This window comes from Pelophylax lessonae (assembly GCF_965119305.1).
Source record: "Pelophylax lessonae genome assembly, chromosome: 2".
NCBI lineage: Eukaryota > Metazoa > Chordata > Amphibia > Anura > Ranidae > Pelophylax > Pelophylax lessonae.
The window spans coordinates 188436432-188463058 of record NC_138769.1 but is presented as its reverse complement, the minus strand read 5'-3'; the positions used below and the strand labels follow the sequence as shown (position 1 = coordinate 188463058).

At 40.0% G+C, this 26627-nt stretch overlaps 1 protein-coding gene across 1 annotated transcript in view; it reads left to right on the top strand.

Moving 5' to 3' along the window:
• MXRA5 (matrix remodeling associated 5) overlaps positions 1 to 26627 on the top strand; it is a gene marked incomplete at its 3' end in the record, with an annotated part of 96428 nt that overhangs the window by 67832 nt on the left and 1969 nt on the right. Inside the window, exons 2-6 of the mRNA XM_082245526.1 lie at positions 4365 to 4573; positions 8791 to 8920; positions 12687 to 13077; positions 15517 to 20451; positions 22604 to 23504. Coding sequence (XP_082101652.1) covers positions 4371 to 4573; positions 8791 to 8920; positions 12687 to 13077; positions 15517 to 20451; positions 22604 to 23504 — 6560 coding nt within the window. The 5' untranslated portion in view covers positions 4365 to 4370. The remainder of the gene's footprint in view (positions 1 to 4364; positions 4574 to 8790; positions 8921 to 12686; positions 13078 to 15516; positions 20452 to 22603; positions 23505 to 26627) is intronic.

Here is a 26627-nt window from a genome sequence, read left to right as displayed (position 1 = left end):
AGGCTTTACTGTTATAGGACTTGTTATTTGGCCTAGATAGCAATGCGGAGAGAGAGTCTGCAGCCATGCAGTCACTAAGACTCAATATTGATGCTTTCCCCGGGCTTCCATTGCTCTCTACAGGTAACTGGAGCAGTAAGGGAGAAAAGTAAGTAGGTTGTGCTCAGAAGGAAGGCATGGAATTAAACACTCTAATTTTACAGACCTCAAGAGCAACGGATGCCCCTGATCATTTTGTACCTTCTAAATTGTCCCAAAAGCATGGCAGAACAATGGCTACAAAGAAAAGATACCAAACAACATTAAAAAAAACAAAGGTGAAAGCACATTATCATTAATAAATGCACCCACTATAAATAAGTTGTAAGCAAGTCCTTACTTGCATGTATTTTGTAAGTTTCAAATATAGCTGACCTAGTAAAGCATTATTAGGTTTTTGAACCTTTAGCCCAAGTTAGATTAATTGTTAGCTTTTTTCATTAAACACCGAACATTGATTACTATGGTGGGAAGTGAAGAAAATATGGCTTACTAGATGGAGAGAATTAAGGTTGGGGGTCAGAAAGAATAAGTAGATAGTAACAGAAGATTGGTTTGTGATACATCCTTATTTCCACACTACTAGGTTACTCAAGCAAGGACCAAAAAAAGCTAAGCAATTACATTCATCCAATTATACATATGATCTTTAAACATGGTCAAGGACAAAATCAAGTAAGTATGGGTGAAATATCATTGAAGATGCTGATCATTTTTCATTTGGTATCCATCATCCATCTATGTTTTCACAATGGCAAAGTAGATTTTGGGCTACTTCTGTCAGTACCTCATTATTTCTTCTAGATATAACTTGGGGAGAGGGGTCCAAAGAGAAGATAATAACAGAGGTATTCTATTACTGGGAATTCTAGCAAAAGAGACAAGTTGAGTAGTAAACTACAGTAAGGGCCAGTGCCAAAAAATGTTGTTTGTTACAGAACTGCTTCTCTTTTCATACAAGTCTATGTGGAGTACAAGTGCCACTTGAAGAAGGTTGAATGCAAGTCCAAGAGAGGTTACCTCCAGTTTTATTGCACTTGGAATGACCTCTGAACAATCTCAGAAGTGTCTCAAACTGATTTCAAAGCCACACTGCATTTTCCCATCAAATCCTGGTGATGCTAACCCGAACTCTGTCAGAAGGGTTATAAGACAGTCAGAAGAGATCCTGTTCTGTTCCATTATAATTAATAGAGAAGTAATATTACATGTGATAGAAGGTCCTGTGTGCCCAACATGCTCTAGAAATAAAAATGGACCTGTCTGGTGGTGACTTTTATTTTCAGAGTTGCAGAACAAATAAAATAATGCTTTTTAAATAGTTTCTGTAGCAGGACAGACAGACTTATTACAACTTGTAGTAAATATTGTATTCAAAATGCATACCTAGTTCCTCTTCCTATTTATGATCCTAGGTTGATATGGGAGCTGTCCTAGGTTATGACTGGTAAATATGTAGGGATAAAGGAGGGAAAATAGAATCTGCCAAGAGTGAAATCTCTACTCTGACACCTCTTCTGAAAGAGGTGTCAGAGAAATTTGAAGTCCCAGTAGAAGAATATTTCAAAGAATATTTATGTAGCTTGTCAAACAGTACAATAGCGTAATATTAAAAAAAACACATGAATTGTGCAATGTAAGGATCTTTCAATCTCTTCACTTACTAAAGGCTTTATTTGGGAATGAGGAAAGGAAAAAAGGATTATTAGAAAATGTAAAAAAGAATGAGCTCTAAATTTGGTCTTGTGTCAGCCACAGATTTATTGAGTATAAACTGTTATATGCTTAACAATAAGCCATCAATATTTATTTCCCTTTAGAATAAGTCCTGGAAATATTAAGAGTAGATGTACTCCCAAGTGTACTTCCCAATTTCTAGGAATTCACCTAAAGTGTATATAAAGGCAACACCTTTTCTTTATATTTGGGTAGATACTTTTAGGTATTAAACCCCTGTCAGTTATTTAGGGGGTTATTTACTAACGACGGATCATGCACATTCTGGTGCAGCTCTGCACAGGAACCAATCAGCTTCCAGGTTTTATTGACAAAGCTTAATTGAACAAGCTGAAGTTAGAAGCTAATTTGCTATTATGCACAGCTGCACCAGATTCTGATTGCATCCTTTTTAGTAAATCTCCCCCAAAGTGTCTATATGGTAAAGAAAGTGGAGAGCAAATATTTGTGTCACATAATCTATACGTGATAAAAACATATCTATTCTGTATTAAAAACTATGGACATTAAAAGTATAAAGTGTATTGGGAATCTAAAAAAATAATGTGGAATGTAAATGACAAAAATAAAGATATACTCTATAAATAAAAATGCAAATAAAAATAGCCTAAAGCCAAACTTTATCAAATCCTTGACTGCTGAGAACAAAATAGAGGAAATACTGTATCTATTGTTGATCAAAAAAATAGCATTGTAGTTGATAGCGAGGGCAAACTTGACTCATGTGACATGCATGAAACAATGGTCCTCCTGGAAGTTTTAGATGATAACACCACACTTCTCATAGTTTTGTAGGCAGTTATAACTAACACTGACTCACTAACCAATACAGAGGGGCTGAGGGAGTCGGGGGGAGTCCCATATACATTGGGGGACAGGGGGACTCTGGACACAGGTTGTTCCCATTGGGGGTGTCCGATCCCTAAATCCCTTTTGGAAGGGACCCCAAGGGGTTTGTAGCCAGCAATATTCCACCTGAGAAATTTGGGGAGCTCTCCACTTAAGCAAGCCTCTCCCCTGCAAAATCATCCCTTGAACTTAACCACTTGCCGACCAGTCACTGAGACTGTACTGCGGCAAAGTGGCTCGATTCCGTCCAGCGACATAGACCTACGTCGCTGGACTCCTCCCCTTCTGGGCGGCGCTCGCGCGCTGCCGGAGGCTCGCTCCCGCTGTGTTCAGTCACAGCGGGAGTCGGGCCAGGGGAGGACCAGCGGCGATCGCCGCTGCTCTTCCCAGATTGTCGGGGAATCGAGTCTGGAGATCCGCCCGCTTGTGTAAACAAAGCGGGCAGATCTCCTAAGTGACAAACAGTGACAGATTGCAGGGTTCAGCATAGTTGAACATGTGATCTGTCCCTGTGTCACTCAGTCACCTCCCCCCACACACATTAGTAAGCACCAGGCATACATTAACCCCTCCCTCTCCAATAAAATTAACCCCTTCCCTGCCAGTGTCATTTTTACAGTAACAGTGCATATTTATAGCACTGATTACTATAGAAATGTCACTGGTACCCCCAAAAGTGTAAAAAATGTCAGTCAAGGGTCCGATTTTTCCGCCGCAATTTTGCAGTCCTGCAAAAAAAAAAAAATCGCAGATCGCCGCCATTGCTCGTTAAAAAAAAAAACACCAAAAATGACAGAAATCTTTCCCTTAGATAGGTAGCAGAAAACAAATTGCCCAAAAATTAAAAAAATTTTGATTTTTAAATTTTTTGGGGGGGAATTTCATATAAAAAAATGTGAAAAATATTGGTATTTTTTCAAAATTTACGTTCTTTTTTTGTTTATAGCGAAATAAGTAAAAATCACCCAGGTGATCAAGTGCCACCAAAAGAAATCTCTATTTGTGGGAAAAAAAGGACGTAAATTTCATTTGGGTACGGCGTCGCATGACCGCGCAATTGTCAGTTAAAGTCGCACAGTGCCGAATCGCAAAAAGTGGCCTGGACGTAAGACAGCAAAATCCTCCGGTGGTAAAGTAGTTAAGCAGTAGAACTATTGTGATGTATGGAATGTAGGACAATATTACTGAGGATGTAAATGTTATTAACCCTCATTGATATCTGTGCCATATACTGTATTCCGTATTCTGTACCTCGATTGATATACGAGCCTGACCCGTACAATGTTTTATTAGTTACTACACTGTTTTATCACTTTTGCAATTCAACATTGTTTGTATCGTTTTCATAAAAACTCAATAAAAACCAGTTAAAAAAAACAGTTTAAAAAAATAGCATTGTAGTAAATGGAGAAGAAATTACCCGGAATAATTGAGGAGTAAAGATCGTTTTTCATTCATAGAAGCTGTAGTATGACTTCTATGAATGGAGCAGCTGGGTGGAGATGTTAGGCATAGTTTGCCAATCTTTATGAGAGCTAACAGAACAGGCATAAGCATATGGGACATTATGTCCTTTGCTCTGACTTTTGTTTTGTGTTTTTTTTTTGTTTTGATTGTATATCTGCATAGGCTTTAAAATATACAATTTTTTATTCCTGGAACGTTCATATTGTAATATATTTTTTAAAATTTCACTTAATTGCACCTGTAAAAAAACTTTCATTTTTTTGTACCTGCAGGAAAAAATGAAGACATTAACCAGAATGTTTAGCCGGGTACATTTATGGTTATTGCCAGTAATTATTATATCCTTAATATTTCCACAAAGTGTCTTATCCTGTCCTCACCCATGTGCCTGTTATGTCAACACTGAAGTTCATTGCACTTTTCGATCACTAGCAACAGTACCAACAAGGATACCAAAACATGTGGAAAGGATTAATTTGGGGTATGTATAAAAGTGTTATCTTCATTTGTATCCTAATTAAAATTTTATCAGCAATTTACATATATTTGGCAAAAGATTAATGACATAATCATAAAGTTTCCACCACTGCTGCACTCCCTGGAGCAAGCATCCTATAAAAATATTCGGATCTGAAACAAAACCTTCTTTGATTTCTCACTGGGAGAAAAATAGCCACATAGCTAATGAAAGCAACACTAAATGATAGCCTTAGGCTGGCCATACACTATACAATTTTCTTGTTCAACTTTCCTTTAGATTTACCAAAACCATGTAATATAGGGTCAAACCTAAACACTTTCAATTTGTATGCAGTCAGGCAGGCCCTTGCACTACATAGTTTAAGGTAAATCTAAAGGAAATTGAATAAGAAAATTGTATAGTGTATGGCCAGCCTAAGTCTCTGAAAATAATCCATACACATCCACTACCTAAAGTGGTTGTAAAGTGTTTTTTTATTTTTTAAATATTCATGTTATACTTACCTCCTCTGTGCAGTTGGTTTTGCACAGAGGTTCCCTCTTCTTTGTTCCTGGTCCCTTCCTCCTGTTGAGTGCCCCCACAGCAAGCAGCTTGCTTTGGGGGCACCTGAGCCAAGTCACTGCTCCCTTTGTCCATTCAGACACAAAGCCATGGTCAGCCCCCTCCCCCCTCTTCTGATTGGCTGACTGACTTTGATTGACAGCAGCGGGAGCCAATCGTGCCATGCTGCTAACTCAGCCAATGAGGAGGGGAGTCCAGGGCAGCTGAGAAACTCCTGCAACATCGCTGGATAAAGATGGGCTCAGGTAAGTTATGGGGGCTACTGCGCACAGAAAGTTTTTTATCTTAATGTTTAGAATGCATTAAGATTAAAAAAAAAAAAAAAAAAAAAAAAACCTTCTGCCTTTGAAATTTCTTTAATGTCTCTGTATCCTATTTTTCATTAAATTGTGTTACTGTGTTTTTCTGCCTCCTTGCAATGTTTTCTGTGAGCTATTGAACCTCTCTTTTTCTCTCTCACTTCTGTTTGTTTGGAATGAGCAGTGCATACGAATTGTGATCATGTGCACTGCTCTATACACACTTCGACCCCCATAGTCCCTAGTCCATCCTGGGAGTGAGCAAGAAAGGGTGGCTACATTTCTCATATATACTGATATTTCGGCCATTATATATCTGTATCGGCCGATATTGGCCGATGTTTTTGAACGTTTAAAAAATATATATTTTTATCACTTGAAAGGTACTCTTGTGGAGGGATCTGGGGGTCTAAAAGACCCCAAACCCCTCTTCTGCACTTAAAAGCATTCAAAATGGCAAGTTTGGCTGTTTTGAATGCTGTCATTTTTTAAAATCTGGCGCCGAGTACCCGGAAGTGATGTCATGACATCACTTCCGGATTTTACATGGATACCTGATCAGAGTCAAATGCGGCTTTGATCGGGCCTGCAGCGGCCTTGAAGGCTGGTTGCCTGGGTCTCCCGGTGGGACAGGAGACCCGGACGAGACGCAGAAGGCGGCGGGAGGGGGGACGTCCCCTCCCGCTTCTTGTAATGACAGCCGATCAGCTTCTCAGCTGCATCGGTTGTCATTACAAGACAGCTGACCGTCGTTTATGGACGCCGGTACCGGGGTGATGCCTCTAGCTGCAGGCATCACTTCGGTACAAACACTTTCCGAAATATCGGCAATATCAGTCACTTTGGTGGCTGATTTCGATATATTGGGGAAAGTGTATATCGGTCCCCGATATATCGGCTTTGCCGATAATCGGCCGATCCCTAATCCTCACTGGAGGGGTTTCCCTTGCCCCTTGCTCTGGTTGAAATGCAAAAACTCCTCACTCATATCTCCTCTCTTTCTGTCTCAGGGATAATAGTGAGCTGGACAATAGAGATGGTGATTTCCCCCAATGGGGACAGTGACAGCAATGGTAGTGGAAACTGTTTTCATGGCTTTTAAAAAATTAAAGTACAAAAGACTTTCACACAGGCTTTCCGCCTGGCTGACTCCGTTTTGCTCAGCGGAGATCGATCCGCCGATCCCCGCTGAGCAGGCAGATGACAGCTCCATCTCCGCTTACTTTGCAGAGACAAACCTGTCAGATCCCCGCTCTCCTCTATGGGAATTTGGAGGGAAACGGACCGCCTGTCCGTTTTCATCTGATCCTATCTGATCCAATCCTCCAGACAGATGAAAAATAGGGTTTTCGTCTGTCTAGATTTCATAGACAGGATCGGTTCGGATAGCAGCAGGTGTCAGCGGAGATGTCACGGCTGACATCCACTGCTCCATATGGGTGCATGGAGCATCCAATCAGGTCCGCCTGAAAAACTGACAGGCGGACCTGATTGGAAAGCCCATGGGAAAGGGCCCTTAGGGTTATCACAGGTAGCCCATTGTGCTTTTTCTGGCTTACTAAATAAAGGTTTTCTCTTTATTATAAAATGTAATTACTAAACATATTGTTTTAATTGTAAATGTATCAAATCACTGGGCCATATGGGTTAAAATTACAACATTTGCATGAATATAATGTGTCAATAACTTTGATTTCAGCTCAGTGCCAACATTTTTTAGGGCACAGCTACATAGCTAAGCATACTGACCTTTGCTAAAACCCCTAATCCTAATACACTAATCCTCCTTGTAGTCTAACACTAACATTCACACTTACCATTTCTCTCTTTACACTAAGGCCTGGTACACATGGGCTGAATGCTGGGCGACATCGGCCGGATTCAATAAATGGCTAAGAGCGCTGACCAGAGTGTGCTGGAGGGGAGGCATCCCCCTGTTAGACCACAATAGCTTAGTGGGGGAGATCACTGTACTAACATTGGATTCTTAGTACAGCGGCTCCTAACTAGCTTTTTTCAGCTTTTGTCAGCTTTTTTTTTGTTCAACCCAGCAGGTAGTGTGTAATAGTGTGTACTGGGCTTTACCCTCAGTTAAAATGAACCCACCCTAATATAAATGTAATCCCTTATTTGCATACTCATTTCTCACCAGCATTCTGTGTTGAAGAAGAACTTTTCTTGCACCAATAGATTGCAGTGCAGAGATCCTGGTATGGAAATCTGCTGTTGTGATCGAGTATTTTAGACTTACTGGTCCTTGCATTATTTTTTTAGCCACATAAGCTAAACCACTTAAAATGTTAGGGCAAAAATATGCAATACATTTCAACATATTTTATCCTTTTATGGCCCCCACAAGTACAGAAAAATGCCTGTTGATTCTGACAAAAATTCAGATCCTAATTTTCTGTTGTAGGATGACATCAAAGAGAGTTTACCTAAGGCAGAAATAAACCTTTCCAAAAAATGCTTCTCAGTTAGGCCACAGGAGGTTTTAGCTATGTACTGTATGCACAGTATATTAGCACATCATGGCAGACTTTCCTGGCTAATGATCCTACTCCAATGCTGCCCAACGCTGCCCTGTCGATGCTTTCATTGGGCATGGTTGCTGCCATCTTCTCTCAGTCATGATTCTGGGCATTAGGACAGAAGACACACCATTGCGGCACAAAATGAGCCCTGCATTTTTTTTTTTAAACTACAGAACACCTCCCCTTCTTCTTATCTCCTCAACATGGGGGTGTTTTTTGGTTCAAGGAAATGAGCTAGGCAGAACTGATATGGCTTCATGATTTACCAATACCAGAGAGCACAGGAAACAAGAAAGCTTTACAATTCTAGCAGGATCAACAGCTATTTTTTGCACTTGTCAAACAAATTTAATAGACCAAAAGATAAAAATAGTTCATTGTTAGATTTAATATGCATTTGTTAAAATGTATATGCACTTTAATTTGCAAGTGTAACAGCAAAGGTGCAAATATTCCTCCATCAGTAGAAACAGGGTCCACTGTTGGCAATCACAAAGCTGGGGACTGTGGCATGGAGATGTCCTTTCAGGCATTCCCAAGAAATTAAAGCCACAAGTGACCTGCAAACCCTACTTGTGGAATATCACATTTTTTTAATTTATTTATTTATTTTTTTGGAATATCACATTTTGGTCAATTGACTTTTTAAAAAAATCCAATACTTTTTGCCCGAGTTTTTTTTTTTTTTTTTTGGAATATCACATTTTGGTCAATTGACTTTTTAAAAAACTCCAATACTTTTTGTCTGAGTTTAGTTTGCAATTACACTGAACTTTTAGAATTGGAGATCTACATTTCTCAAATATACTATCTTCTGTTTCAGGTTTAACAGCATTCAATCCATACCCGAAAATTCATTTCTTGGACTTTCAAAACTGGAGATGCTTTTGATTCATAGTAATGATGTGCAAAACATTCCCAATGGTGCTTTTAGAGATCTAAATTCTCTACAGGTAATATTCTTGAATTACATTGAATGTCTGCAAGAAGTAAAAATATCACTTTAGCTCTAACCAGATAATAAAGTTCACAAAGAATCTGTTTAAACAGTGTTTGGTGCATCCCTAATAACTGGTTCTGATGTAGCACTGAGGTAATGTGCTTGGTCAATATATATAACACTTATATCACTGTATTCCTACTCCTTACATATTTCCCTGTGGGTGGGTTGCCCTTAAAAGCTTTGTTTTCTGTGCCACAGAAAATCAGATCAGAAAACTGCAAAAGTTTAGAGAACTGTAAAAGTGTAATACATAGAAAATTAGTATTATAAAAATGTTAAGGTTTAAATGGAGTTTATATTTTAGCATCTACCAAATGGTCATAGATATAATAAGCAGCCTGAATAGCTACAATTCTGTAACTGTTATGCGTACAAAGATCAGACAGCAAATGGTACATACTTCTTTTTCCAGATTTCAGTAAATTATTTTTTGTGGCCCTAGGATGCTCCCATCTTGGGTACATTGTGTACACAACTCTTGCCTAGGTTCACACTGGCATTGAAAGCAGGCGTTTGAAGGGTGGTTTTATCTCCCCCTCAAATGTCTATGCAAATGATAAATTGGACAGCACACAGTGCTGTTTACATTATCAAAACATAAAGCTTTAGCATCGCTTCAAAAGTGAAGCCTTATGTTGTGACTGAAGGAGTTTGAAGCCTTTCAAAGCCGCCCATTCAAGTCTATGGTAACGCTCCGCAAACATGCTGGCACGCATTTGTGGCGTGTTAAAATGAGTTTTAAAAAAAATCATATAGGAGGAATTTAATGTCCCCCCAATGCCCTGTAATGATAGAGGAGAGCAAAAAGCGTCCTGCAGTCACTTCCTTCTATGCACTTCCTGTTTATGTTGCTTGAAGATGGCTGACATCAATGTGCCTCTGCTCAGCTAATTGCTCAAACATCAGCATCATCTGCAGGAGGCTAAACTTGAGATAAAGTATAGTAAAGTAATCCATGCTGCGGCCTTCCCTGCTAAGTATGCACAGCAAACATTAACTATGACAAGCCACACCTCAAATTGTTTATTTCCTGTAATGTCACTTCCCTTTATAAAAACAAAAAGGCATTTGTGGAGCAGTTTTAACACACCTTAACGCACATCAAACATGTCAAAACCACGCCAAGGACATATGGGGACGTTTTTAAAGCGTTGTTAATGCTTGTAAAATGCCAGTCTAGCACCTATATTAAAGCACATTAATGCTATAGGAGCTTTTGTTCAGAGTTAGACATTTAGTCAAGTGTGAACAAGCCCTTAATGTGGACAGGGCCGGGACAAGGGGTGGGCAGGAGGGGAAGTTGCCCTGCGTGCAATGGTTTATTGCAGAGATGTGGGGGCACCTTGACCCTAACTCTAAGGGAAGGGGGGGCTCAGTTTGGCATCCTTGCCCTGGGCACTGGTTGACCTTGTCCTGACACTGAATGTGGACACTAAAAAAATGCAAGATCTGCTTGTTTACTCAGCCCACCTTCCCCCATGCCAAACTTCTGTACTAAAATAGATGTAGCACCCTACAGGTAGGTGCTAGGTAAATGTATAGTGGGCCTTGTCTGCCTAACATCAGGGCCATGATTTCTTTTAGTTAGGGTGTCATGAGTTCCAGATGTGTTTGCTAAAGAGGAAGTCACCCCACTGGTTCCTGTGAGAGGCTTCTCATAGGGTAGTGCAGGAAGCCCAATCAGGGGACACATTCAAGCTTGTAACTACCCCAGAAGGCAGATTATGCTGCAAAGGATTCTGGGAGTGGATATATGTTTGGGGAAAGTGCGTGACACAGTGTCTTTGGTGGGAGCAGAGTCCCAGGAGGGAGAGAACGTCTGTCTCTCCTCCTGTCTGAGGAAGCGGATGTCTCGGGGTGTCGCCTGGGAATTCAGAGAGTGCTGAGTTGAGCTGAGGGGATCCGGTTTGCCCAGAATCTGCGGAGAGCGTGAGGGGTCCAGTCCTAGGAAAGCCTACACAGGTCGTAAGTACTGAGGATTGCCCCTGGTGGTCTGCCTAAAGTCAGAGGGGACCACTCCGGAAAAGGTTCTTGGATCCAGTGTCAGCTAGCTGAGGAAAGGGGGTACCTAGGTTGAGGACCCTGAAGTTACCGAGGGGGTACATAGTCAGTGAACCCCGAAGAGTTCAGGGTTAAAGGGGGCACCTGCAGTTTGGGCCCAGAATTGTACAGAGTGTCAGTTGAGAGTTGCAGCCATACAGGAACTTCCAACAAACTACCTCAAGCCACTGCAAGGCTGGGGGGAGTAGCCAGTGACTTTGCAGAACCGCAGTGTCAGTAGTTCTATAATTCACAGTCCTGGATCTTCTGGACTAAAAGTTGAGGATTCAGCACTTCTATCAAGTTACAGTGTGTCCTGAGAGTAAGTGAGCGTTGGCTAGCGTCAGCTGGCGTCAAGGCAGCACTAACAGACATTTTTCCTGGATAAAGTCCCAATTGTATTTAGTTGAGCGTAAGGAGTATCCCACTCATTCCCTTCTCCCATCCCCTTATCTACAATAAAACCACAAAACAAATATGCCGGAGTTGTCAAAGTCTCAGTACTCACACCCAGGGTCGCAGCCCACATGGGCTGGAGAGGTAACCGGTAACAATGGCAGACCTACATCAGGCTCAATGCCTGGAAAACCTACTACATAGAAAATATAAAAACTATGAGTAAAAAAAGTTATTTGATATGTTTAGTTTCTGCCTCCTGTGCCTTGGACTAGACAGCATTCCCCAGTATCTCATCCGAAGGATAGTGACTTCAACGACCATAGGGTGACATGCATAGGGTGGAAGAAAAAGTAAGCATATACCCATAGATTTATTTTTTATGTTAGTGCAGGATTTTGGCATAGGGAAGGGGGGCTCAGTGAATTAAAAGATGTTGCTTCTAGTGCAAAACCTGCTTTTGGCTCTCCTTCCAAGAATTTCACAATTCAACATGAAAATATTAGCAGACAGTAGAGTAAAGCAATGATACTTTGAGAATTGTGAACATTTGTGTACACAGAGTTGGGTCCCTGCGATAAAAAAAAGTATATGCATGTAAAAAAGTATGTCTCCCTTCCCCGCCATTAGCGAGGTGAGGAGATGCTGGAAAATAAAGAGACCTTGTGCATCAAGTTGCCACCTCTTGCCCTGGAGGAGTAATAGAGAGTTCTTTTGGATCCCTTAGCCTTTCACTATGACTCAGATGACTCATCTGCAATAAACAATTCTTACTCCCTCCTTGCAAACTCTTGAACATACACAGCTCACTGTACAATCCCAGCATGTGTCATAATTATTTCCTTTCCTTTCACATTAATGGGAGGTATCCCAGCCTGACCAAATATCCCAGCCTGACCAAACGAGATGGCCAAAGATCCCAAAACTGAAAAAAGCTGGCAAGAAGATATCGCCACCAGTGGGGAAGCTTGAGCATGTCTTATAGTTGAAGCAGAGGTGAGTATAGTTCTGTTTTAAGTATTTATTTAAAAACTCCAACATTCCTAAGAAGTAAACAAGTAAAGAAAATTCTGGGATCCATCAGAATCCAGTATGCCCAATGCTGTTGTTCACGGACATCCTAAAAAGAATAACTAAAGGAGAAAACATTTCAGACAAAGAGAAATAAAGGGAAAGACAGAAAACACATACATAGGATACAAAAATTGGCTAATTTTGGTTTAATCCTACTGTATGTAATGTAATATTATTGGTTTAACCATATGCATTTATCTCTTCAGGTTTTCAAAATGAGCTACAACAAGCTGAAAGTGATTACCAGTCATACGTTTCTTGGACTTTCTAGCCTAACAAGATTACACATTGACCATAATAAAATTGAATCCATCCATCCTAACGCATTCAATGGTTTAACTGCATTAAGACTACTTCATTTAGAAGGCAACTTACTTCACCAGCTTCATCCCAACACCTTCTGCACTTTCAGTTTTTTGGACTACTTCCGTCAATCAACATTAAAACATCTATATTTATCAGATAATATGCTACAAACACTTCCAGCTAGTATGATTCAAACAATGCCACTGCTGGAGAATCTGTACCTCCATGGGAACCCCTGGGCATGTGACTGTCAGTTAAAATGGCTACTTGAATGGGATGAACAATCAAATGGTAAGATTTTTTTTACAATAGGCATATTGAAGGCCAACCTCAAGCAAAACTAATGCTTCATTCTTTTACTCTTTAAGAGATTTCCAAAATAGGCATACCTGGTCCCTTTCCAACCATATATAACAGCTGTACAGCAAAAAAACAGTAAGGGAAAAATTGGTACATATATTTACCTTTAGTCCAGCTTCAGTGCTGCATGAGGTGATGGAATGCTGCTTTCAGTAAGATCCCGGAGAATTCTAAGTACTCAAGATCTTGCAATAAGTCCCTCGGAAGTTCGGCCCCCTCCACCGAGCCAATAGGAATGCGCAGCGTGCTTCGCACATGCGCAGTAGGGATCAGCCCGTGAAGCCGCAAGGCTTCACTGCCGGGTTCCCTTACCGGCAAAGGCGGGACGGCAGCAACCGACAGCCGATGGAAGCATCGGCTGTGGTGCCGACATCGCTGGACTCCAGGACAGGTAAGTGTCCTAATATTAAAAGTCAGCAGCTACAGTATGTGTAGCTGCTGACTTAATTTTTGGAGGGAGTGGAGGGGGAGGCGGAACTCTGCTTTAATAAACTAAAACCTCTCTGTCTGGGGTATGTAGTATTAACCATAGTTCACACTAATTTATATAGTACTCTAAAAGACAATTTTGTTTTGTTACTTTTTAGGCTAATTATACTAGAAAGTTGACAGATTTTGAAATAGCAAGCTGTATATACACCATATGGTTGATTTACTAAAGGCAAAATAGGTTGTATACTTTGCACAGTAAGTTGCACTTTGATGAGAATTTTCATCAGAGTTTAGTGAATGTGGTAAAATTTTGCTTAATGAAGAATATCCAGCTGTGGGTAAAAAAAAACAGCATTTTTGCTTGCCCATGATTGGATGATAGGAGCCAGCAGAGCTTCGCCTCATTCCCAAACTCTGGTGAACATTCAGTTGCAAAGTAAACTGTATTTGCAGTAAGCAAACAATCCCCTATGAAGACTGTGACTCCAAATCCCAATAAGAAAAAGATATTAATATACTTTTTTTTTTTTTAGAACTGTAATTACACTGCTCAAAATAATTAAAGGAACACTTTGAAAACACAACAGATCTCAATTGGGAAAAATATCATGCTGGATATCTATACTGATATGGACTGGGTAATGTGTTAGGAATGAAAGGATACCACATTGTTTAATGAAAATAACAATTATCAACCTACAGAGGGATGAATTCAAAGACACCCCAAAAAACAAAGTGAAAAGATGATGTAGCAGGCTAGTCCATTTTGCTGAAATTTCATTGCAGCAACTCAAAATGGTACTGAATGATTTGTAAGGCCCCCACGTGCTTTTTTGCATGCATGACAACATCGGAGTATGCTCCTAATGAGACAACAGATGGTGTCCTGGGGTATTTCCTCCCAGATCTGGACTAGGGCATCACTGAGCTCCTGAACAGACTGAAGTGCAACCTGGCGGTGTCAGATGGACCAAAACATAATGTCCCAGAGGTGTTCTATTGGATGTAGGTCATGCGAGGGGGGGCTATTATTGTTATAAATTCCTTTATACTCCAGGAACTGGCTGCATACTCTCGCCACATGAGGCCAGGCATTGTTTTGCACCAGGAGGAACCCAGGATCCACTGAGTCAGCGTAGGGTCTGACAATGGCTTCCAAAGATTTCATCCCAATACCTAATAGCAGTCAGGGAGCCATTGTCTAGACTGTAGAGGTCTGTGCCTCTCTCCATGGATATGCCCCCCCAGACCATCACTGACCCACCACCAAACCAGTCATGCTGAACAATGTTACAGGCAGGATAACGTTATCCATGGCTTCTCCAGACCCTTTCACGTCTGTCACATGTGCTCAGGGTGAACCTGCTTTCATCTGTGAAAAGCACAGGGCACCAGTGGCAGACCTGCCGATTCTGGTGTTCAATTGCAAATGCCAAGCGAGCTTCACAGTGCCAGTCAGTGAGCACAGGGCCCACTGGAGGACGTTGGGCCCTCAGGTCATCCTCATGAAGTCTGTTTCTGATTGTTTGGTCAGAGACATTAACACCAGTGGCTTGCTGTTTCCCATCTAGTGCCCCTGTTGTTAATTTCATTAACACCAAAGCAGTTGAAACTGATTACCAACCCCCTCTGCTACTTTACTGACCAGATCAATATCCCAGGAGTTTAATTGACTTGATGCTATACTCTGCTTAAAAAGTGTTCCTTTAATTTTTTTGAGCAGTGTATTTGTTGAGAAATACAACTGTACAATATATATAGCATGATGTAGAGCAGGTGCTCTAAAAGTTCAAAGGATGTAGTTAACCAGATAATTATGTCTACATGTAGCTTGTATGCTGTTCTTGCTTTGAAGTCTCTATGTCTTTGTATTGTTGATGTATTGTTTTTACTTATCCAGATGTGGGATATTACATTTTCTGTTTCATATCTCTATAGGTGTTTTAAAATGTAAGAAGGATAGAGCATATGAAAATGGACAGCTGTGCCCAATGTGTTCTACTCCAAGACATCTCCAAAATCAAGAAATTCAGGGTTTGAAGGATATGTCCTGTTCGCGTCCTTTTATCTCCTCCCCATTCAGGATAAACAGCAGTGATACCTCCTCTGAAGATGATGAAAATGATCTGCCATCATTAGAGTTTAATAAGGGTTTTATTGGACATATCATTTTAAATATGACGGATGAACATGGGAATAAAGTAAACTTGGAATGTCAGATGAAGGAAACAGAAGACTTCAGCAAAATACAATGGAATCAACTTCATCCAGAAGAGATTGACATCAATGCAACCTTTGCGGTGGATTTTGAATGCCCCATGACTCGGGATAACTATGAAAAATTATGGAAACTAATAGCTTATTATAGTGAGGTTCCTGTTAAGTTAGAAAGGGAGCTGTTGTTTACAGATAGCTCCAAAGTGACTTATAGATATAAACAAAATTTAGATCATGATTCGTATTATTACACAGGTGTAAAGGCTGTCATTTCCGCCGAGCCAGAGTGGGTAATGCAGTCTGTTGTCAAGCTTCAGCTTAATAGAAGATTGAGCACCTCCAAGAAAGTTACTCTCTCTTTTTCTACACAACATTCACAATCACTTCACACAAAAGATATTCGATATCCGAAAAACAGTTGGGTTATGATAAACAGGAATGATCTGACTAAAACATCTTACAGTGTTATCAAAGGACAAGTTTGCCAGTTGAACTGCAATGTAAAGTCTTCAGAGACCCCTACTTTTGAATGGACTCTACCAGATGGGACAACAGTAAAAGCTCCACACAATGACCCTAATAGTAGATATTCAATAGCAACTGGTGGTCAGTTGGTAATCAAATCAGCTGATTTTTCTGATTCTGGCATGTACCATTGTATTGCCCGGGTAAAACATGAGGTAGCCACCTTACCTATCAGAGTGGTTGTGCAGCCTCCATCAAATGAGATCTCTGAGAGCCATGTTAAGGTAGTCACCAAAACCATTGGTGAACCTATAACTTTAATTTGCAATGCACATGCCAATCCAGATGCTGATGTTAACTGGATTTTACCAAGCAATAATATTATCAATTCAGTGACAAATAAAACTGGTGCATATTTTTTAAATAATGGTTCCTTATTCATTTCAAATACAAAGCTTACGGATAGCGGTCTTTATAGATGTATTGCTATAAATCAATATGGAGAAGACCATTACAGTGTGCAAGTAGCAATATTGAAAAAGCTTTCTGAACAACTGAATAAAGTGACAATAATTAAAAAGCGGCCTATTGTAAAAGTACCAAAAAAACCAAAGTATGACCTAATAGATGATGATAGGGGTTCAGGAGAGAGAGATGTTGAAGAGGAGAAAGATAAGTATTACAATGTACAGGACAAAGTCAAATATGGCAAAGACAAAAGTTCTGTAGGAAGAGGCCAAGGCAAAAACAACAGAAAAGACCGTAAAAAAACAAATACATGGAAGAATACAGAAAAATATAAAGAGAGTAATGTGGCAGAAGGGAGAAGGAAATTTGAATCCAGGAAAAGATTAATTGGAGGCAATAAGCAAATTGATCCTAAACAATGGGCCAGCATTTTAGCCAAAGTCAGAGGGAGAAATGTTCTAAAAACCACAGAATTCCCTCTTCTGACCACCCCAATAGCCACTACTGCACCATCATTCACTGATGACCTTACACCTCCGTCTTCCCTTTCTAAGCCATCATCCATTACAGAATCAGCAATTGTTGAAGAAGCATCAGCTGATGAAGATGAATTATTATATATAACGTCTTCACCAAAAGTAACCATAAGGCAATATGATGATTTGACAACATCAACAGCTGAAAGAACTGTAGTAGGGACTACAGAAGAGTCAGATGACTATAATGAAATTTCCTTTGAAACAGAGATTGAAAATACTTTGACAACAGAATCACCTGATTCAGTGACCACACTTGCTACATCAGGTATTGATATCTCAACACTTGAAAACACTGATATAGAGGACTCCATCTATTCAACAGGGGAGAAGGAATTAAAACCTTTCACAGAAGAAGAAGATTCAAACATAGAGTTATATGATACAGATGACCTAGCTGGAACTGTCAGTAGTGAACAAGAAAACCTTATAGATGAAGTGTCTACCGTGGAAACTGAAACCTTTACTACAGAGCAAAATGTCGATATTTATGATATGGAAAATCACTTAATTGACATTACAACACCAACATTTAGCACATTTGTAAGTTCAACAATAATACAACCTACACCCTTTGCCCTGGATGAACTGGTAACTACAGAAAATGAGAAAGAAAATGAGATTTCATTTACAACCAGACCAAACCTTTTAGAAGAAATATCTACTAATGATAATATAAACTTTTGGGATGTGGATAATAATATCTCTTCTCCATCTCCAACCAGAACTAGTATTCTGGAGAATGAACGCATTGTTTCTAAAGCCATAGACAGTATAATACCTAAGTCTACTGTTTTTTTTCCTACACAATCACCTGCAACCACCAGCAAAAATTATTTGGTGCCTATATCATCCGCCCCAGTCACTGAATTTTTCAGAAAGGATTCTATTGAACCAACTGAAAACATTGTTGATATATACAATTCACATGAATCACAAATATTTTCTGTGGAAACAGGGCAACAATTAGTGACCACCACCCTTAGTCCCCATACTCTGATTATTTCCAGTGACAGAAAACAAGTGGTGACATCTGCTGTTCCAGAAATAACAACCATCAGAACAACACCTGTACAAAGGCAAATAGCCACCACAACCTCACAGCCCATAACACATGGTAACATTCAGTATCCTCGAAGAAGAAACCATGGAAGACGAAAATTCAGACCAAATCGTTTTGGACACCGACAAAATCAGATTGTCCCTACAGTGCCTTCTTATAGGGATGTCAATGTTATCACTCAAAAACCTTTTGTGATGGAATCTGAAGACAAGTCCACTAACATAGCCAGTTACCCTCTTGATAACCGCATTTATCAGCCCGTTGAAATAACACAACCAGCAATTAAAATTGCTAAATCTAGTCCTGCAGTGCCCCAAATTACAGAAAAGGGTGTATTAGTCCCAATTCCATTTACTACTCCTGCAGCTAAAAAACAAACATCTACAATTTTGGAATTGCCAATTGTTGCACCTGTTTCAACAGCTCAAACAGAACAGATATCTGATGGCATACATAGCACAAGACATGCAGAGGATTTTGTAACAAGGTCAAATCAATATATAATAACAAGTAAAGCTGAACAGCCTGTTTCTCATGGTACCACTCCAAGTTACTCCATTACATATCCACCTCTATCAGGGCCTTCAACATATTTAGATACTTCAAAAAATGCTGATGAAGAAGTTTATAGAGATGTCATAACAGAGCCATCACCAGTACTTGTAGCGGAACCACCATCTGTGACTACTGAAGCTGCTCACATCGAAAACTTTCTAAAAGATTTAAATAATAGAAAAAACAAGATTCCTGAAAGGGCCATAACATTGCCAGTACAAGTCACACAGAAAACTGATCACATCATAAAATATTTTACCAAAGCACAAAATGTACCTAAGCAGCTTCCTACCACAACAGTACAAACAATGCACAAAATTACAACCACTGTTAATGGGGAAGAAAATGATCACAGAACAGTGCACATACATTCAGAAAGCAAGGAAAGTCATGGCAAGCCAGTTCATCAGACTACAACACCTAATTCTGGAAAATATGCAACTGTATTTCCAGTTACAAAAAAAGTTCTTGTTCCCACTACACATTACCATTTAAGCTTGCCAAGTATGCCGTTTGTGCCTACTCAAACTCTATTTCCCAAGAGAACCATTGATCTGGAAGCTGTAAATGAACTAGACCCATATTCTTCTATCAAAAACAAAATATTTGTTCAGTCAAAGCAGGAAAACTTTAAAGATGTCTATAGCACAAGATCAAATAACAGCCTTCTTTTTAACACCAAATATTACCATAAACCCAGAGTAGTGAATAACCATCATCATGTAGTAGTTCCACCCTATTATAATCCATCAAGAGCTACTATAAGACCACCTTTAATTGGAACCCAGGGACCTCTTCGCTACTTTATTACTAATCAGCCCCTTTCATTAACAAATAAACCAGAAATAACAGCTTACACAGCTCCAAATGTTCAAGAAAGAAAAACGTATACACCATATACATCAGCAAACCCACCAACTACAACAACCACAACAGTAATTCCATTATTCAGGCCAAGGCCAGCAACACCAAATAAATATAACCAAGGACAACGAATAACACCCTATCACAGACCATTTGGAAATAACTTTATTACTGATGGTAAAGGCACCGCAATGAGATTCCCTTATCACGTAAATCCATACTATATAAACCCAAGAAACCCTTATCGTTTAAATAGAACAAGGCATTTTCAGTTTACTGCAACTTCCAAACCAAATCTGCCATCTATTGTAGTCCCAGACAACGTAACACCTAGAACCTGGACTACAACATTGATCCCAACAACAAGAACTACCACATCCCCTGTTCCAGCTACAACCAAAGTTTCAACAACCTCAACGACCTTGGCTGTTACAACTTCCCCTTATATTGCACAAACCCGAATGTCACAGACACTACATCCATACTGGTATTATTTTAATGTCAATCAAAGACCTCGACTTACATCAGGTAAAGCAGAACCAACACCACAACCTCCTATAATTGCCAGAGTCCAAGAAAGCAAACCAAGGATTATAACCACTGGCTACCAGTTTGTATCACTGCCATATGAAATGGATGCAATTTTCCCATGTGAAACTACTGGAGAGCCAAAGCCCACCACTACATGGACAAAACTTGCCACAGGTAACTTGTCAATTAAAATTTACCTTTACTTCTTATAAAATTTAATATTTTATCAAAAAATAAAGGTGCTATTTAACCACTTGCCGACCGCCGCACGACTATCTACGGCGGCGGTCAGCCCCTCACAGGCAAAGTGACGTAGGTCTACGTCGCTCGCCTGTGAGGGTTTAGAGAGCGAGCGCGCGCCGCCGGAGGCGCGCTCCCGCTTCCGCGTGGTCACGGACCCCCCCGCGCGTGTGACCGGCGGACCCGATCGCCGCCGGCCACTCTGCGATCGGCGGGGGAGAGGGAGAAAGTCAGGCAGCTTGTGTAAACAAGCTGCCTGTCATTCTCCTCTCTGTATGAGAGCTGATCACATGGATCTACTATGTAGATCCATTGATCACTCTGCATACAGTTGAAGCCACAGCCAATCACAGTTAGAATCACGCCCCTAGGGACACACACAGCCCCTCCCTCTCAAATAAAGTTAACCCCTTCACTACCAGTGTATTTTTACAGTAACAGTGCATATATATAGCACTGATTACTGTAGAAATGTCACTGGTAACCCCAAAAGTGTCAAAAATGTCAGTCAAGGGTCCGATCTTTCCGCCGCAATGTCGCAGTACCGCAAAAAAATCGCAGATCGCCGCCATTACGCGTTAAAAAAAAAAACAACAAAAATGACAAAAATCTTTCCCTTTGTTAGTAAACGCAATAACTTTTGCGCAAACCAATCAAAATACGCTTTTTGCGATTTTTTTTACCAAACATAGGTAGCATAAAACAAATTGGCCGAAAATATTAAAAAATTTTGATTTTTACATTTTTTTTGGGGGAATTTCATATAAAAAAAAGGGAAAAATATTGCTATTTTTGCAAAATTTACGCTCTTTTTTTGTTTATAGCGCGTGATCAAAAAATCGCACAGGTAATCAAATACCGCCAAAAGAAAGCTCTGTTTGTGGGAAAAAAAGGACGCCAAATTCGTTTAGGTACAGCGTCGCACGACCGCGCAATTGTCCGTTAAAGTCACGCAGTGCCGAATCGCAGAATACCCTCTGGTCGTTTAGCAGCCAAATCCTCCGGGGCTTAAGTGGTTAAAAGGTGCTATTAAAAATAACTATGTCACTAAGAAATTAAAAAATAAAAATGGAAGGCACCTGTTATATTCTCCAAATTCCTACAACTTTACCGGAATTCTGAATTAATTTGTCAGAAAAACTCTAACACTTGTGGTATCAAAGCCTATCCATCTCATCCAGCCTCCTGCACATTCCTTTTGACCAGTGTGGTCAGTGAGGCAGCCCCTCATAATGATGGGCCAAAAAGTAAGGAAATAGACAAGCTTTAACACTACCAGGAAATGTCAAAGTGTTCTGATTAAAGACAACCTGGGGCTCTGGCATAATAGCAGAGGTTGTTGCAGGTATGTGCAGATACCTCTAGGCCAATTAACTTTATTGGTCTTTTTTTTTTTTTTTTTAGGATAGAAACAGAGTTGCACCAGGACTCAAGGTCAACAGCTCAGCACTGGTGCTATTTAGTGCTAAGAATAAGCATATATCCTGCAGCACTGATGCAATTTACTGCTGAGAACAAATATACGTCCTGCAGCTGCACTGGTTCTATTTAGTGCTAAGAACAAATATACATTCTGTAGCTGCCACAACCACCTCTATTGTTTACTGAGGGGGACAGGGCCATACCTTAAAGGAAAACTTTTACCAAAGGTTCAGTTGTCCTTTAAGTTCACCTACCTGCTGCATGTATTGTCCAGTAAGCAAATTGGAGGCAGAGAGGGTGACATAGGATTTTGAATTACTGTACCAGGAAAATAAAATGGATATACTACCTGATTGTGCAGTGTGAAGGAATTGTCTATAACACAAGACTGGCTGCACAGAGCTATGTATCCCTTAAATGGGTAAAACCATAAAAATATATGTATTTAAACCATGTATTTAACTATTTGCCAGAAGTTATGCATTACGTTCCATATGTTTGGTATGGTTTTTCCAGGAGCATTCTGTGCTCTGCATGTGAGGAGCTTAATCAAATAATACATTTCTTGCATCCAAAAATGATACTTCTTCAAGCTGATATTTAAAACTGGTACTATTTATTTTTGTCTTACGCATTTTTTTTTTTCTGCTTTTGATTGAAATAGGTGCAGTCATGACTTTAAGCACCAAAATACAGCGATTTGAAGTCTTGGATAATGGAACTTTGCATATCCAGAACCTTCAGTTACAGGACCGTGGACAGTATATGTGTACTGCACAAAACAAGCATGGCATTGACAAGATGACTGTTACTTTAGCTGTCGTTGCCAACCAACCCAAAATGTTATCATCTCGATACAGGGATATTTTAATTTATCTTGGAGATACGATCATATTGGACTGTAATGCCACTGGAATACCAACTCCTCATGTTTCTTGGATATTGCCTGATCGGAGAATAGTACGGACAGTTTCTACAGCTGAGTCTCATATTATGCTTTTACCTAATGGAAGTTTGTCTATTAAAGAGGTTACTTTCCCAGACCGAGGAAGCTACAAATGTGTTGCAAGCAATGTGGCTGGGGCTGACAGTTTGACTGTTAAGCTTCAAGTATCACCCTTACCCCCCATAATTCAACAGGAAAAAGTGGAAAATATTTCACTGCCTCAGAGTCACAGCATATTTATCCATTGTTCAGCGAAAGGTGCTCCTCAACCTACTATTCGATGGGTGCTTTCAGACGGAACCCAGGTTAGACCATCCCAGTTTGCAAATGGTAACTTATTTGTTTTTCCTAATGGAACACTCTACATAAGAAACAGCTCACCAAGAGACATTGGGAAATATGAGTGCATAGCTGCAAATGTTGTGGGTGCAGCCAAGAGAATAGTACATTTAGATGTAAAGAAATATCCATTAAATGCTAAAATTACTGCAAGCTCTCCCCAGAAAACGGATGTGTCTTATGGTGGAACCCTACGCTTAGAGTGCAGTGCAGCAGGAAATCCTTGGCCAAGAATAATGTGGAGACTTCCATCTAAACGTCTGGTTGATTCTTTTTTCAGGTGGGTTGATGATCAATAACCTATATTCTATGTTATTCCAAAACCCTAGTACATACCAATGACAAATTAATAGTATAGGAGGGAATTTACAAAAAGCGGTGCACTCTAAATCTGGTGCAGCTGTGTATGGTAACCAATCAGCTTCTAACTTCAGCTTGTTCAATTAAGCTTTGGCTATAAAACCTGGAAGCTGATTGATTTCTATGCAGAGCTTCACCAGATTTTGCACTCTCCAATTTTAGTAAATAACCCCAATAGTGTCTCGACTCTGTCACTAACTGAAAAAATTGCAGATAAAAGCCCAAAAAAACAAATAATTGTATTGCTTATTTGAAGCATTTTTTCCTGTCTATTACCAATATTATAGTACCGTGCAACGTGCCTTTGAGATTGCTGGTAAATTTGACTTCTTCAGAAAGAGTCAATTGACATTGAATTATTATCATAGCCTTCTTGTCTTCCAACTTCTCCATTTACCTTCTCTATATAATCTTTTTTTTTTTGAGTTAATGGTGGAAGAGCAAAGGGGATTAATATAGAGTGTGAAACCGAAACTTATGGAGTTTGCACACCTGTACGTACAGGGGTTGGACATTAGAAAAGTACAGAAATGACTGCTGCTGTATATTAGCCATAAGGATACAGAATTTTGCTCCAAGGGTCACTAAACAAGATGGGAGAGATTTTAAGCCCTGGTTCACACTGAATGGTTTTATTGCCAGCAACAGAGTGTAATTTGTCATGCGATTTTGACCTGTCAAATTAACAAAAGTAAAACTAACATTAAGTAAAATCCAGTGTGATTTTGCCATAATCAGTATGTTAAAACAAATTATTTTCATAACCAGTATTTGTCCTGGGAACTAAATTTACAACTCATCATGTGTGTAAATGATTTAAAAAAAAATAAAAAATAGCAAAAAGAAAAAAAGTAGGAAGGAGTTAAAGGAGCTTAAAAAATAAATCTCACACATTTGAAACATTTAAGCTCCGCTGTTACTTTAACAGATGTACATTTTGTTCTATGTATCAGGATCGATGATACAGAGCAGTGGCTGGCATGTTGACAGCAGAAGCAGAGCTCTGCAGATTACATTGGGTCATTGCCAGGTGATACATAGACAGGAGATGTTCTCACTATCCCTCCATCCCAGCACTGTACCTATGGTGGGAGTCTCTATGCTCTTTGCCTTGGCTTAGCCCTGCCTATAGAGCCATCGAGAGATGTTAATCTTCATCAAGCCTTGACACATGCCCCCTAGTACATTTTATCATGGATTTAATAACCTTGACTGCTCAAGTCTTGAGAAAGTAGAAGGCTTTTTCCCCTCAAAACACATTGGCTTTATTTGATGCTCTTAGCCATTAAATATTTTGAAAAGTTCTTCAAGTGAGATGAACTTTTGTATTTTGTGAAGGAAAAATCACTTTGGATCCATTGGAACCAACTTTCACTTCTATTGGTCCAGTGCTGTCACACATACAATATATCAGGCATTCATCATATACCATGCATTGTGGTGAGCAGTGTTGTTAAAAAAAAAAGAGTCATACATGTGGAGTGTTGGCAAACTTCTTAAAATAAATGGGCTTATAATGCAACTCATGTTACCATGTGCCATAATAGGTGCGATAACACACTTAGAGCTTAAAGCGGAACTCTGGGTAAGCATTTTTTTTCTGTGCAGTGGGACTGCACGGGTTAACTGCTTGTTTTTTTTTTTTGAGGGGAGAGGAGAGTGGAGATATACTTACCTAATCCTCCTATCCTGCCAGCACAAGACCAGTTCCTGTGGCCCCTGCCCCCCCTCCAGTCTAGCAGTCTTGGGCAGTGGACTGTTCCTGATGTCATCACACCCATAGAGCTGCTCTGGACATGAGGACATTAGTAACAGTTCAATGCTGGATTGTGGGGGAGCGCCATTTGTTGTTGGATTGGAGAATACAGTTTTCTGGTCACCCCTGGACAAGGTGAGCAGTTAAGGCATGCAGTGCAGGCACAGCCCCACCGCATTAGAAAAAAAAAATGTGCACGGCTTTGGGCTTTAGGTTTAAGTAGGCCCTCAAAGTATAAGAAAAGTATATTAAAAGGTAATTTGTTAAATAGTTCTGGAGTGAGTAGGAAAGGGTAAAACCCCTACAAGTTTGTCTGTGTCCTGTTGTGACCACATTTCCCCAAAGTTAGGGGAATTCCTGTCTTTGACAGTTGTCAATAAAAAAATGTGTTTCCCTCACCTCTTGCTCTAAAAAAAAACTTGAACATTTTGGATTTCTCTGCACATTCTACCTCAGTAAAAATGGTCTACAGCACAAATAGAAAAGGCCAATCCCCCCAGTGGAGACAAAGGCAGCAATATAAACTTGTCAGAGGGACTAACTCTTCCCATAGATAGATAGATGATACTAACAGAAATAGATATACAAATACAAATTAAATCCATCTAATTTATAAAAACAAAATAGACCTAAAGTGGTTGTACAGCAGCCCCCCTCAGCTTTCCTAATACGTATCTAAGCCCCATCTCGATCCAGCGATGTTGGGCAAGAGACTCAGCCGCTTGGGACTCCCCTCCTAATTGGTTTAGACAGCAACATGCGCCATTGGCTCCCACTGCTGTCAATCAAAGTCAGTGAGCAAGTGAGGAAAGAAAGCCACCGCTCCATGTCTGAATGAGGACAGAGCACTGCGGCTCGGGTGCCCCCATAGCAAGCTGCTTGCTGTGGGGGCACTTAACTGGAGGGAGGGGCCAGAAGCAGTGAAGAGGGACCTGAGAAGAAGAGGATCTAGGCTGCTCTGTGAAAAACTAGTGCACAAAGCAGGTAAGCATACCATGGTTGTTTTTTTTTAACCAAAAATAAAACAAGACTTTAGTATTACTATAATAAGAAATAAGAGAAAAAAGAATCAGGTACAAATATAGATATAGCATATACAGTATAGATAAAATAAATTAATTTGGCCACCATGTAAGGGATAAACAACGGTTGTAGAAAAAGCAGAGAAAAAAGTAGAAAGGCTCATACATATGTAGGTAGGTAGGCCTCTAATTCTATAATTTTACCCAAGTGTCAGCCACATTTTACAAACTGAATATTTCAGCCTGCTGCTGTAACTCTGCTTTT